The sequence below is a fragment of the Bombus huntii genome, chromosome 6 (assembly GCF_024542735.1).
Source record: "Bombus huntii isolate Logan2020A chromosome 6, iyBomHunt1.1, whole genome shotgun sequence".
NCBI classification, from domain to species: Eukaryota; Metazoa; Arthropoda; class Insecta; order Hymenoptera; family Apidae; genus Bombus; species Bombus huntii.
In genome coordinates this window covers 8,524,296-8,539,019 of record NC_066243.1, presented here as the reverse complement: position 1 = coordinate 8,539,019, position 14,724 = coordinate 8,524,296, and the positions used below count along the sequence as shown (strand labels likewise).

The following is a 14,724-nucleotide window of genomic DNA, read 5'->3' as shown; positions in this document are numbered from 1 at the left end:
ATTTCTTAAAAGAGTGGAAATACAATTAAGTACGATATTTCATAGCCTTTTATTATAATTGTCGTAAGTAATAAATAATGTAAGGCTTATTACATCTTATGTATCATACAGTAATTATTAAAATACACAAAATATCTTAAATTTTATAAGATTTAAAATATTGAAATCTTTTATAATGCACTAAGAAATAAGAAAAATTATGAATCACACATTAATAATACTAGTTGCCATAATATGTAAAAATAAATAAACAATTATAATTTATTTTATTCGACATATGATTGTAGGAAGACTTTGTGTATCTATATTTTCTTACAATTATCAAATTTGACGATGTATTAACTGAAAGTAATATTAATTTTCCCCTCCTTTGGTAATACCTTACAAACTCCTTTATTCGCCCAAAATAATAAATAATATAATTTATAAATTTAAATTACAATTAGATTCATTTGGAATGGTTCTAATCATAAAAAAACAAGTTATTTTACACACAAATTGCAACTCCTTTTAAACAAATAATATTGTTAGATGTAATTTTACCTCGCTTAGTTTAATTGGCGTTATAACAAACTGCATACGTTTGATTATAACGAAATAAAATATATAGTTGCACTATAAAAGGAATTATACTATAGATATAGTGGGGCACGTATAAGGTGCTGTGAGGTTAGGCGTTTTGTAACGAGGATTAATGATCAGGAATGTAAAAAAAAATGAGTAAAAAAAGAATTGAATTTTTTTAGTAAAGATGTTGTCCCATATGTATGTATATGTAATTATAATGCTTGATGTAGATGCTTGTAGAAAATCAGTTTTAAGCTACAGCATAGAGCATATCTAAGAATATAGTATCAAGTATCACAATTAAATATATTCACAGTAGACGAAGTCCGACCAAATATGAAAAGCGATGTCATTTGTACATAATGACTTCATACTGGTAATTTATTCGTTTAGTAAATGTAATGCTCTTTGATAATGATCGTTTAAAACTATTCAATTATTATTCAAACCTGTTACTACTTGGCACTTAAGAAAACAAATTGTTTTATGATTTTTTATATAATGGTCGGCTATCTTTTTTTATAGTTTTGAAACGAATTACATGTTCCGTATTTAGTCTTATACAAATATACGAAATTAACTAAAATAACATTTAGTATTCACATTCGCAAAATAATTCATCCAGCCACAATAACACATAATTTTTCGTATCTGATTTTAGTTTTTAAATGCACTCGTAAATCTGTTCTATAACATAACAAATTATCTGACTAAATTTCATTATATGCAAGGTGATGGATTCCCATAAGCAGGATGTCATTCATTAGATAGAGCCTCGATAGAAAAATCTAACAACACTAGTGGTTTTGCGCCGGAACCGCAGGAAATTTAAAAAAATACACCATTTCAGGGAATTTGTTGAAAAGCTACTTTCTCTCTGATTTCCGTTATTTTGAAATATGTTGTAAAATTCAATATTTTGAACAACTTTCCCTGTACTTATAACCGACGGTCGGTCTTAGTTTTGAAGTTATATGCAAAAATATTTCACCACCTTAGTTTTCAATGTAGATTGGGTCAGTAATAATATTAATCCAGCATTATTTATAATAATACCGTTAAGGGGACTAATATTACTACTAATTCAACCCAACTTGAAAACTAAGGGGAAGCGGCGGGATATTTTTACGTATAACTCAAAAACTAAGACCAATTGCCGGTTATATGTGTAGAAAAAAGCTATTCAAAATGTTGAACTTTACGACATATTCCAAAATCATCGAAATCAAAGAGAAAGTAACTTTTCAACAAGTTCCCCGAAATTATGCATTTTTTTAAATTTTCTGCAGTTTCCAAAACCACTACTAGAGTGTTATTACATTTTTCTATTGATGTTCTATCTAGTGAGTGACATCTTCCTTGTGTGGATCCATCAGCTTGCATATAATGAAATCTAGTCAATTATGTAACGTATTAACCGAGATGCAATCGGCCAATAATAAGAATCACACACTTTAAAATAAATCCTTTTTTAAAGTTCTTGATGTATTCCTTCTTGAGTATTTTCATGAATCATCTCAGGTTCGTTATCCTTTGATGAATCTGTTGATTCTTCTGAATCTAATGATTTTTCATTTTGTACTTTTCTATTTTCAGACGTATCTTCGCTCTGAAAATTTTCCGTTTCAGAATCAGCTGTTGATTTAAGAACAGGTTCAGATTCCGGTCCCTCTTTCGTATTTGTTGCATTCTCATTTGTGCTCTCTGTATGATTTGTAGCAGATTCTTGCTTTGGTCTCCATATTTTTGCCTTATTTATGAGATACTTCACTTCTCTATCAAGCAATGCCATTTTATTTGCAATATCACGAACTTTATATTTCACTGTTTCATATAAAGCTGTCTCAGCAAACGATTTGATAATTGTGTCATAGTATTCCTATAAATGGAAATAATTATACGATCAATTATTCAATAAATTTATAACAAGATATGATTAAATAATTTACCTGAGTTTCATTAATTACTTTCTCTAATGTTTCTATCTCAACTTGAGTAAAGATTTCACTCGATAAACTTAAATTGCGCATATTATTTAAAAAAGTTGTACTTCCATTTAACATAGAAGTCATGCCTTTTAATACTTCTGGGCGTTCTCTATGTTCATACACGCGTTCATATACATCATTAGTAAGTTTTTGGAGTTGTAACAATTTTTCCTCATATATTTCAGCAGTTACACTGAATCCATCTTCATATAGCCACTCAGAAATCTCAGAACATGCTTTAAGTATGTTTTCTGCTTCTTGAGAAGTAGCAGCAGCCGCATATTCTTCGGATTCTAATTTTTGTTGAGCATCAATTATAAATGTTTCCAAATTATTTAAAGCTGTTTCACGTTTTGTTTTCTCGAAATCATACACATCTAAACGATGCAATCTAAAATAGCCATATATGGTATTCAAGTTAAATTATATACAATAAATATTTTACATGAAATTATTATCTAATTGGCTATTATACTTACTTCTCTCGAGATTCAACAAGTTTGTCTCCAGAAAGTATCTGTGATCCTAACTTGATTTCATCTGCTTTGATAGGTTCTTTAATCGTTATAATCGTGGGCTTTTTTTCTTTCTCTTTTTCTACTTTCTCAGTTTTATTTAATGTTTTATCCTCAGCAATTGTACTCTCATTTTTCTTTTTTGTTTTTTCTTCTGCCTCTTTTTTTAGATCAGAGTATTCAGGTTCTTCATGAACTGGCTTTGTATCTTCTTTTAATGATTCCTCTGTTTTTCCATCTTTGTCTTCTGACCCTACATTTTTTAATTATACATATCTATCTCAATACTTCATTCACATTGACGAGAAAGTTATGTCAAATGTAATTACACTTCCTTTCAATAATCTTGTAAAGTTACAATGCATTTGACAATTTACACTTATTTTTAAAGTGTACTTTAACTTTCTTCCATATCATCTAATATTTCATAAATGCTTGCAAAAAATGGTTCTATATTTTTGGTTCTAATGATTTTCTTAATTACAATTCTTTACTACAAACATTTATGAAAAGGAAAAGAACAAACAAAAGGAAAAAAGATTATAACATTTTTTGCAATGCATTTTACACAAACCTGCAAAAAGTTTACTAATAGTCGAGCCAAGTATTGAAAAAGTACCCTCTTCTTCATCTGGAGCTGAACTTGATTTTTCTGATACTAATTCTACATTCACCAAATTAAGTATGCCACTTTCATCCATGGCAAAATGTGCTTTAATTCCTTTACTTTCTGCACCATCTTTAGCATGTTTATCTAGCGCTTCATTTATACCAGATAAAGTTATAGTAGACAAATTGAAATTACCGATAACACTAAAATTAAAAGATTATAGTAACAAATATAACTATTAATATACTTTAAAGAAGAAATATTAAATATACATACGCTATTTCATTAGGTGATAAGTAATCTAATTCAGCATAATTGATATGAAATTGGAAATTTTCTGTGTATTTATTAAATGTGATAATTTTCTTCTGTGGATAAGGATTCATTTTGCTAAATAATGATTTTTTTACCTAAAAGAACCATATACATTTAAATAATATATCTACCTTTAACAAAAATTAAAAGATAATAATGTATAATGTGGAAACTTACTTGTTTCACTCTGTTATCAACTGTTCTATCAAAAACAATATGTATAGGAAACAGTACAGCATCTTTAGTAACAAATTTCTTTACTTTAAACCCTTTACTAAGATCTGCAGCTTTATATACTGCACCTAATGCAGCTGCCTCATCTGTGTTGATGTTTTTAGACAATTCAACTGTTAGATACTGACTTAGATGCTCTTGTATTTTTGGCATTCTGGTTGCAGCTCCCACTAATACAACTTGAGATATAACATCCATTGTTAAACCTATAAGATTTACATTAATTTATGATAATATAATAAACATATTTTAACTTAATTTATTTCAATATACCTGGTGTCTTATTTATTAATGTATTTCAATATACCTGATGTTTTTAAAGCAATCTTAATCGGATTTGCTACTCGCTCAAATAAATCAGCACAAAGTTCCTCTAGTTTGTCTCTGGTAACTTGCAATCTAAAGTCGTGTTCCTCTATTAATCCTTCAATTTGAGCAAAATGATCAGTATTTGCACTTAATACATTCTTAACACGGCCAGCTTCCTTAAAAAGTTTTGCCATTGCTCTTGAATTGCTAAACACAGAGCTTGTTGTTTTGTTTAGAGCATCAAATTCTTTTGCCAAATGGTGTTGTAATCTAATTTGCACTTCTAGCCCTCCTAAAATACGATCATAACCCACACCCAAAATAGTAACATGTGGATTAGTTTCAACAAATCCTTTTTCCTTTGTTTTCACATTCTGATAACTGACAATTGTTGCAGTTGTACTACTAGCTCCCATGTCATAGAACATTACATAATGTGCAGTGTCATTTATCTCTTTACTACGGAAAATTCCATAATTTAACGCAACTGCAGTATAATCATTAATAAGTTGCAAAACTTTGATTCCTGCAAGATCAGCTGCTTGCATAAGGGCTCTTCTTTCAATTTGATTAAAGAACCCTGGAACAGTTATTACTGCTTCACTGATCTTTTGGCCAGCTGAATTTTCTGCAAATTCTTTTCCTTTATGCAAAATTTGTGCAAGCAATTCTTCTGGGGTATATGTGGTATTTTCATCCAGTCTAAATGCAATTGTTTTACGCTCATCATCAGATATAATATGATAATATGGAAATCTTTTCTTATAAAGCTCTACCATAGGATTATCTATACTTTTTCCTAAAAGATCTAGAATATAAGAAAAACTGTTTTGAGGTGATCTGATTCCCACTACTTGAGCATCTTCTCCAAAACTTCTTTCTCCATTTCTAAATGCAATTGTAACTGGTGTCTTCCTCTTTGACTCTTTATTTAAAGCTATTTCCATAGGAACACCAGGCTAGGTAAATCATTAATTAATAATATTAATGAAACTTGTAAATAACAAAATTTATTGAAGGTTCAATAATATGGATTTACTTACTGAAACAATAGCAACTTTCATTGACTCACTACCCATATCAATGCTCATAACCGCAACTCCATTGCTATAGTCAATAAAAGATGCAATAGTAATCAATAGCAACCAAATAATAGACATATTTAGTTTATCTGGTTTCATCTATAATTTAGAACAGATAAGAATACATATATAAATCTTTATATTGCTATATACATAAATTCACAATCTGTGGTACATTTAAATTTAATTTATAAAAAAATATTTATTACATGTGTTAATTTACTAAACATTGTTAGCTAATTATTTCACATTTAAAAGGATTTTAAACAGAAAAATATAGAAGCTAACTTAATTTATTTAATAAAAGAATTATATAAAGACAAATCATAGCATTCAATAGCACAGTATTTAAAAGATGACTTAAATTACATATTGCAATAAGAACACGAAATTGCGCTATATATTTTATAACTAGAAATAAATATCTATGAAACAATACACAAGAAATTTGTCTAAAAACTGATGTTCATTCTTAAAAGACACTTTTAACCGTACAAAAGATAGTACTTTTAATTGCATGAGGATTTCCATAAGATTGTCAAACTTGGTTATGCTATCCAGAAAACTGAGAAATAATTTCAAACAGCATTACTCACTTTTTCTTTTTATTCTAAAAACGTTAGTCTGACGACAAAAATACTACAATCCTTAAACCATTGGACATAGGTCTGCGTACGTTTTAATTTGTTTAAAACAAGAAAAACAACGTACACCTCTTACTGTTTCGTCAAACTGAACAAGAACCATGTGTTTGTGTGGCACAACGGGATTGGTAAAATAAGATGGAAGAAAACGTTCATATTGGTCCGCGTTGGCAAATCAAAACCAATAACCTGTTATTCCTTCCCCACTGTTACAATAAAACTATGTAATTTCAAAAAACTTCGTGTAAAAAATTTGTCATTGTTTTTAATTTGTTTATTTACAATTGGCTTTTTAATTGTAGTTATAATGAGAAAAATAAAAGGGGATGATGAATAAAAAATTACCTTAAATTATAATTTATTTAAAAAATCAATGTATAATATTCAATTTACAGTTATCCAATACTATAACAATAAATGCGAAATTTATTGTAAATTATATCCATGTTTACAAACACACAAACACAATATTTGTATATAGACATTTATTAAAAACAAAAGTGTTATCAAATTTTAGTTCAGCTGTTTATCCTACATTTTATAATAAAAAAATTATAACAAAAAAGTTGTTACATTATTAAACAAACTATTCCTATGTAATTGCATAACTTGTATTATATTATACACATAATTATTTAAATTTGTGACAATTCATAATGAATAGGCAATGTGAGTAAGCATATAAATAACTACTTATGTGTAAATAAAAACAAAAAGAGTTATACAACTTTACAATGAATTAATACAATTCATTCACAATACAATATGTAATTATTTGTTCTTTGATATAAAGTACTCCACTTTAAAATCCAGTAGAACTAGAAACTTCTGCACAAATATAAAAAAACGTTTATAACGTACAAATATTAGGTAACCTTATAGCTCTTCTATTCTTCCAAATTTATAGGTCAGAGATCCCAAAAAAATAAATACATTTTGTAAAAAGAGACCTACACCGGGCCAATGGTGCTGAGCTCCTAAAAGATCAAATTAATAGAATTAGTATGATAAAAATCAATAAACGAATTATCACATGCAATTAATAATCTCATACCAACCTGCAGCTACAAAATCTGCAAATAAGATCCAACAAGCTGCAATAACTGCAGCAAATCCCATTACAAATCCAACAAATAACCAACCTCTTGCACCTCTAGCTCCAAGATAACCACCACTGAGTGTATCACTTCCCATTTGTGCATTTGTTACAGAATTTATCCTGAAGTCATAATTTTCAATTATATACTATCGTACAAAATATAATAAACTTAAACATTAACTTACATGAATAAAGATATAGTCCCAAATACTCCACATACATAATATGCTTTTGACATTTCACTAGGATACTTGGCATTAGCATCAATTATAAACCACCACCCTACAAAAAACTGAAATTGCGGGACATAATAATTATTTTGTTATATATTGTCTTTAAGAATAATTAAAATTCTAATAAGAAAAATCATGCATTTTAATTGTTCATATAAAGGATAAAAATTATGCAAATAGACATAATTTATATATAATTAAATAAAGTATATATTGTTATGTACTGTGTCAGTTTTATATAGAATAATGTAAACTTTGATGTTTACCAGAGTTCCGGCGACCATAGACACTATTACATTCCGTTTATTGCCTATTCCGAACCATACACATGTTGCGGATTGTAAACTTTCGAAAATTGACGTCATTTTTCAAAAATCGCAATAAAATAACTCGCGAATTAAATATTACGTTTAGACGACTAACCTAAATAACAACCATCAGTTACCAATATCATCACACAAACACAGTATACGTATAATAGCATAGAAAAGCTACATCTACAAAAATAGTTAGTTTAACGTAATATCGCGAGATTTTATTTTATAAAATATTTTCTTAATATAATATATAAAAATAATAATAATAAATAATAAATAATAAATTTAGTGAAATATTTTATAGAATTTTCAATAAAATTACCCTGTTGAAAAGTTTAATAAAAATCTTTAAAGAATTACTTTTTTTATATTATTACTTTTTTTATATAACATTATGATTCATACTAACTTATTACTTTGCTTGTAGTAAACAAAACTAAATATTACTAATTTATAGTAACATTTTGTAGTGTTACATGGTACGCTTTAAACCAATAGAAAGATAAATTAACACGTATATAATTGCGAGCACACGTCATATTAAGCTGTATACTTTTATAATAAAAATAAGTTGAATAAACATTATTCAGGAAATGACATTAGATTTAGGTTTTGTGGAGAAATGCGAATCTTGGCAATTAGAAAGCAAATTTTTTCCAAGTAAAGTCGGTGGTAAACCAGCATGGCTTGACTTAAAAAATATACCCGGAGAAAAAATTCTTCAATGTGAATATTGTAAAGAACCTTGTATCTTTTTATGTCAAATTTATGCACCGTACGAAGATAGTGAAGATGCTTTTCATAGAACGATCTTTGTCTTTATGTGTAGAAACGTAGAATGCTCGAAACTGAATAAAAATGGAAATTTAAAAGTATTTCGCTCTCAGTTACCAAAGTTAAATGAATTTTATCCATCTGAACCTCCTATAGAACAGAGTGATTGGAGAACTGATATTAGTATGTATCTTCAAGAATTAGTAAATTTATTGTATAAATGATTACAACAATAAAAAACAGCATGAATAATTTTAGGTGTAAATAAGTGGGTAAAAACATGTTATATTTGTGGAATATTAGCACCTAGCCATTGTTCTAAATGTAAAACTGTAAATTATTGTTGTCGTGCACATCAAATATATGATTGGAAACATGGACATAAAGAGATTTGTGGTAGTAATAAAAAAATAATAAGGAAACCTGAAATCTTGTTAACTGAATATGAAATAGTGATTGAAAGAGAAGATAAAAAAGATATAGATGATTCAATTAAAGGAGAAGAAGAAGAAGAAGAAGAAGAAGAAGAAATTAAAAAGTATGAAGCAATGGTTCAAAAAGGTGAAGCAGGAATTTTTCAAAATGAAGACATGCCAAATGAATTGCTAAATATGGTTAATGAAAAGGAAGATAAATTATTTTCTACATTTCTTTCAACTGTTGATAAATATCCGCATCAAATATTAAGGTTCAAATTTCTTATATCACTCTTTTTTGCTTTATAAAAAAAGAGTTTTAAATATAGCAAATTTTATATGTTTGCAGATATGATAGAGGTGGCAATATTTTATACATTTCAGGAGAAAGCAAAATTGATGACATACCAAGGTGTTCAGAATGTAATGGAGAGAGGCAATTTGAGTTTCAGGTGAAGTAAAAAATATATTATTTTGTGATCAAAAATTGCATGTATGACTAACAAGATTATTAATTGCAGATTATGCCTCAATTATTGAACTTCTTAAATCTTGGAAATCCATTAAAATGTATTGACTGGGGTATTTTAGCAGTATTTACTTGCATAAAATCATGTGTACCTAAAAATGGATACAGCAAGGAATATATATGGAAACAAGACATCATAGAAAATGATAGTAATAAAAAATGAGTAAAATATAAATACTTGTAATACATAATTAAAATGTAAAAATATTAAAAAGCTACAAATATTTTGTAGAACAATTTTAATAATCCAAAATACATAATTATTTTGATAATAATAATTTGATTTTTACATTCTAAAAATCGTATATAATAAACATAGTTGATGAAAAATATAAAATAAGTATCATCTCCTAAAATTAAATCAACACTCGAAATTGATTATCTTTACATAATAAAAGTAAAAAATAATCTTATATATTTTTGAGCATACAATGTCATAAGAAAAATAACAATTGGTAGCACAATATGACATAATCCAAGAAAGTATCAAAATATTAGGTTCCTTGAAAGATTGTTAATAGTTGTAGCACTTTAAAAATGATAATAAAATATATATATATATATATATATATATATGATCATTATATGAAATATGCACTAATTATAGAATTATATACAAAAATATACTATATATTAATAAAATTATAAAAAAATATATTAATGTCTTGCATTAAATTTCCTGAATATTGTTTTATCGACTATTTCTATTCGTCGATAGAGGTAGTATAAAAATTATGTCAATCGTAAAATTAATAGTAGTTGATATAGGTAAAATTACTTTGTCGAAGAATGTAATATACATAAACTTTCTTGGCAATATTGCTTGAAATACCTTAAGGTAATACTCGTCACGGCCCTTGTTAAATTATAAGATAATTCAAAAGGATCTTGTACACACAATGGAGAATCAATACGCAAATATTCAGGATTTTTTGAGGTTCTCAGATGTTTGGTGTAATGTTTCATTTCTTCAGGCAGCATGTTTGTCTCCACAAAAGCTTGTTTAGCTATAGGTTGACCCATAAGTGGACAAATAATGTAATGCTGATAATCAAAATTTGTATAAAATTGAAAAAAACCCATTAACAATGTTGAAATTGACTGTTCAGATTTATCATTATTTTTTGGTTGTGCAACACCAGTTTCCCATCCTGAAATAAAATTTCAAATCAAGTAACTATAAGTAACAAAAACAAGATTTATTTTGTTGGTAATGATATATTTTACCACATATGAGTTGAGATTTATTTTTCTCTTGTATTAATTCTGCAACACTTTCTAAATAAGATTTTCTTTGTAAGTAGAATATAACAAGCCAAGCAAGAGCATAATTCGTTAAGCCATGTTTTTCAGGTAAGTTAATGTAGGAGAACCATTTTTTTATAACCAATATTAGTTTCCTACAGGGTAAATATGCATCATTGAAAGACCTGAAAATTATTTAATATATACATAACATTGAATAAACATGCTGATCTATTTATATATTAAATTAATAAAAAGTGAAACAAATTACCTTATTAGTTTAGAATTCTCAACAGAAAGACCGTTTGTGGTAGAAACATCACAATGTAAACCATTTCGTTTGTATATTAATTTTATTATAGGAACTTTTGCTTTTTCCACTACTTTTTTTATTTCCCATTCTCCTTTTTGTTCTTGTAAAATTCTTTTAATCAACATAAAATGCGTTTGTGCTAAAGTGTCATTGTCCTGATTGTCATGTAAAGTATCCAGACCGTATGTATTTTCTATGTATATAGCAATATAATAAATGATACTTCAAATTTAATAAATTCTTTATACTCTTAAAATACATACTTACCGCAATCAAGATATATGTCTATGTCACTACTTGGAAATCCAAGTCCATTAACTCTTGAACCAAATATAAACCCTTTAACAGTTGGGAAATATAATCTCACGCTATTTTCTAAAGATTGTTTCACTTCCTGTGATATATTGTCATTCAATAAAACTTGTGTTTGTTGGAATAAAATATCAGAAATCTCGTCAATTTGTGTTAACATTTGTTTCATATCATCAGGAAAATCCTCAATCATAAAATCTTGACTTTTTAATAAATATTTATGCAATATATCATTACAGTGTTCTGTATAAGAGTCTCTCTGACTTAACCATAATGTAGTACATGGAATACAAAAGTCGAATATTTGATCACTCAAAATTTTACTGTGTTTTGTATTAATATGCATTATAAATTCTAATTTAAATTCAAAATTCTTTTGACATAAAACACAACAAAATCTCTGAATATTATACCACAAATTCTTAATATCTTGTGATATAGAATCAAAAATGGCATCTATAACTTTGGCTGATTCTTTATATTTTTTTTTATGTATACTGCTTTGTATATGTAAATTAATACTGGCTCTATTATCACTAATAGGATTTTCACAAGCATAACACTTTAATGAAGAGTTTGATAGTTTCTTTATGTATTGCCTTGATAATTCATAAAAGTTTATATCTTCTTTAACTTGATTAACTTGCGTCCTATGTCTTTGGAGACATATATGTTCATATACCAAATATAATTCTTTTGAAACTTTCTCATTGCAAGCTAAACAATAGAGATATGTTCTATCATATGGCATAATTAATTCCAAATTTATTTTAATACTTTCTAGTTTTTGTTGAACGTTATACATTTTTTCTTCAATTTCTAAATATCTTTTAATGTACATTTGATTCAGACGTTCTGTTAGAGATTTCTTTTTTGATTTGCATTCTTTTGGTGTCTGTTTGTCAAATGGTGATTTACATAAAAAATCTGTGATTTGTGCTCTCACTATATCTGTTATAATAGAATCATTATCAAAACTATTTAATTTAGAGTGATTGCTATTACTAATAGATAGTTTAGTTATTTTTGTTGTTAATGTAACAACATTACAAGCACTTGATTGATCAATATTTTGACTTTTCAATTTATTCTTATGAGTCATTCCTTTGACATGTGAAACAATATTATGAATTGATTCAATTTTACGATTACATATTATACATATAAAGCTATTAGATTCAAGTATCATAACTCCCTTGTTTAACAGTTCTTGTTGTACCATTTTTGAGCAATTCTTGTTACATGATATTGAAGTACAAATTTTGCAATTCCTAGTCTTTAGATTTGGTTGTTCTTTTTTTAACTTTGTTGTATCTGAAAACATATATTGTGTTCATCAAAATCTAATTCTTTCTTTTCATTACTAATATTGACATTGTTTATAATTTTATAATTGTATTTATTCATGCTATGACTTTCTAATGATTTGTTTTTTTCTCCATTGACATGTGACAAAACATGACTTAGAGAAGGCAAAAGACACATACACAATTCGCACTTATACAGTACTTCTTTATTATTATTGTAATGAAATGTATAGTATACAGGAAACATTATTTATGAGAGTTTTATATCTTTTATCTGAATAATTATGGAATGTTCTAAAAATCTTAAAAGGTATATATTTATTATATTCATTGGTAATATATGTTGTAATAATATAATATATGAACTACATACAATTATTAGTCTTAGATTTTACATTACATTTAAGAATTTTTGTACATTTTCATAAATTATACCTGTTAGAATTATGAAAAAAAAGAAGTTATAAAGAACACTAACGACAGGTGTAGCTGATAAATGCGCGAGATGCCCTCTAGATAATGTAAACAAAAAAGGATAGAATAGTATTATAGGGAAAGAGATAACTATAATATAACCTTATCTGATCAGTTCTCGCGAGAGATATATTTCTAAAAAATCTCGAATATCTTTGTACATTATTGGGTGTGAATAGAATATAAATATCCGAATTATTTGTTTATTCTACATACGTACTCAACACTAGGCACTCATTCCATAAAGTCAGTTCCGAAAAATGGCTAATTAATATGGTTAGATATGATGTTACACATGTATAAATTATTCCATCAGATAAACATTTTAAAAATGTAAGACGAATATTTTATATACCTTGTATAAGTTTAATCATTTCTTCTTCAATCCCAGAAATCTCAATGTTATTTCTTAATAAAGCCATTTAAAATACTATATATGCACTTATTAAAATTTTATATTAGTATTTTACGTCACATTCTAATATTGCACATTTGATAACTGCAGAGGAAGTAACAATTTATTTTCCTTTATAGCAGAAATCTATATCTTAATCATATATAATGAATCATACCAGATCAGATAGTATACTAGTGATAATACAATATTGTTGGAATCCCCTAACCTACTAAGTTTTATTTCTAGTGTCTTTTATACTTATGTAAGAAATACCAACTGTCCGTTTGTGCAGTAAAATTAAGCAAAAGTAACCATTTTAGAAATCAACTTAGTGCTTAAAACATATTAATTTATAATAGTTACAGTGTCATGAGCAACTCTTTACTTTTATACGTGGTAGCCATATTTAATATAAGTTAAGGATTAAATTCTTTCTAACAAGTTTTGAATAGTTCTATATAAAAACAAATTTTTCATACGTAGATTACCATTTAAAACTTTTCTTTAATAAAATATTTTTGATTTGATGTATTTATGTATTGAAAGAGTATATTAAAGATATGTTGCATAAGGTTGTATGGTTTGAATCAATTATACTGATTAACGTAGTTCGATTGAGTACCTCTATACGGAAGTGACAGGAATTGCGATTGGTAGGGTAGCATTATTTTATTACGTGTCATGTACGCAAATCTGCTTTTCTCGATTGCTTGAGAATACTAAAACGAGCTTTTGAAGTTTTTAAATATTTTATTATTTTAATTATTAAAGGTATTTAAAATTTGTATGTTTATCCATTCGTAGTAGAGTGTACAAGTTTACTATTTTCGTTTATTATGAAGTGCACGTTAATAGCATTTAAAATTGTCATAAACATATGCAACAGAAATCTATTTAGTTTACTTTGTTATTTCATACTTTGAGCAATAAACTCGATAGTAGGACTCAAATAATAAACATACCATTCGTAAAAATTGACATTTGTGATTAGTAACACTTTCAAGATTTTGAATTAAGTCATAAAAAGTTACATACATTAATTTT

General features: G+C 27.1%; 4 protein-coding genes across 5 annotated transcripts; 1 reads left to right on the top strand and 3 right to left on the bottom strand.

Annotated features, from left to right (window-relative positions):
- Positions 1 to 237: 237 nt before the first annotated feature.
- Positions 238 to 6,392, bottom strand: LOC126867030 (hypoxia up-regulated protein 1). Of its 2 annotated transcripts, none has more exons than XM_050621124.1 (9): positions 6,217 to 6,392; positions 5,582 to 5,719; positions 4,537 to 5,497; positions 4,173 to 4,435; positions 3,957 to 4,090; positions 3,690 to 3,883; positions 3,035 to 3,323; positions 2,517 to 2,946; positions 238 to 2,446 (listed from the first exon to the last, which is right to left on the bottom strand). In XM_050621124.1, exons 2-9 carry the CDS (start codon positions 5,717 to 5,719, stop codon positions 2,039 to 2,041), a joined length of 2,817 nt encoding a protein of 938 aa, XP_050477081.1. In that variant the 5' UTR covers positions 6,217 to 6,392; the 3' UTR covers positions 238 to 2,038. The 2 variants fall into 2 exon arrangements, with proteins under 2 accessions (XP_050477081.1, XP_050477080.1); XM_050621123.1 differs by having other exon boundaries at positions 3,645 to 3,883; positions 6,217 to 6,390.
- Positions 6,393 to 6,859: 467 nt separating this feature from the next.
- Positions 6,860 to 8,097, bottom strand: LOC126867079 (transmembrane protein 50A). Its single transcript, XM_050621219.1, has 4 exons — positions 7,863 to 8,097; positions 7,549 to 7,655; positions 7,323 to 7,483; positions 6,860 to 7,241 (listed from the first exon to the last, which is right to left on the bottom strand). The coding sequence occupies exons 1-4, from the start codon at positions 7,959 to 7,961 to the stop codon at positions 7,141 to 7,143; spliced, it is 468 nt and encodes a 155-aa protein (XP_050477176.1). The 5' UTR covers positions 7,962 to 8,097; the 3' UTR covers positions 6,860 to 7,140.
- Positions 7,883 to 14,451, bottom strand: LOC126867037 (uncharacterized). The gene is made up of 6 exons (XM_050621136.1): positions 13,639 to 14,451; positions 11,458 to 12,816; positions 11,149 to 11,383; positions 10,860 to 11,062; positions 10,465 to 10,783; positions 7,883 to 8,019 (listed from the first exon to the last, which is right to left on the bottom strand). The coding sequence occupies exons 1-6, from the start codon at positions 13,703 to 13,705 to the stop codon at positions 8,007 to 8,009; spliced, it is 2,196 nt and encodes a 731-aa protein (XP_050477093.1). The 5' UTR covers positions 13,706 to 14,451; the 3' UTR covers positions 7,883 to 8,006.
- Positions 8,337 to 10,287, top strand: LOC126867060 (programmed cell death protein 2). Its single transcript, XM_050621191.1, has 4 exons — positions 8,337 to 8,870; positions 8,946 to 9,375; positions 9,453 to 9,555; positions 9,625 to 10,287. The coding sequence occupies exons 1-4, from the start codon at positions 8,507 to 8,509 to the stop codon at positions 9,793 to 9,795; spliced, it is 1,068 nt and encodes a 355-aa protein (XP_050477148.1). The 5' UTR covers positions 8,337 to 8,506; the 3' UTR covers positions 9,796 to 10,287.
- Positions 14,452 to 14,724: the final 273 nt, after the last annotated feature.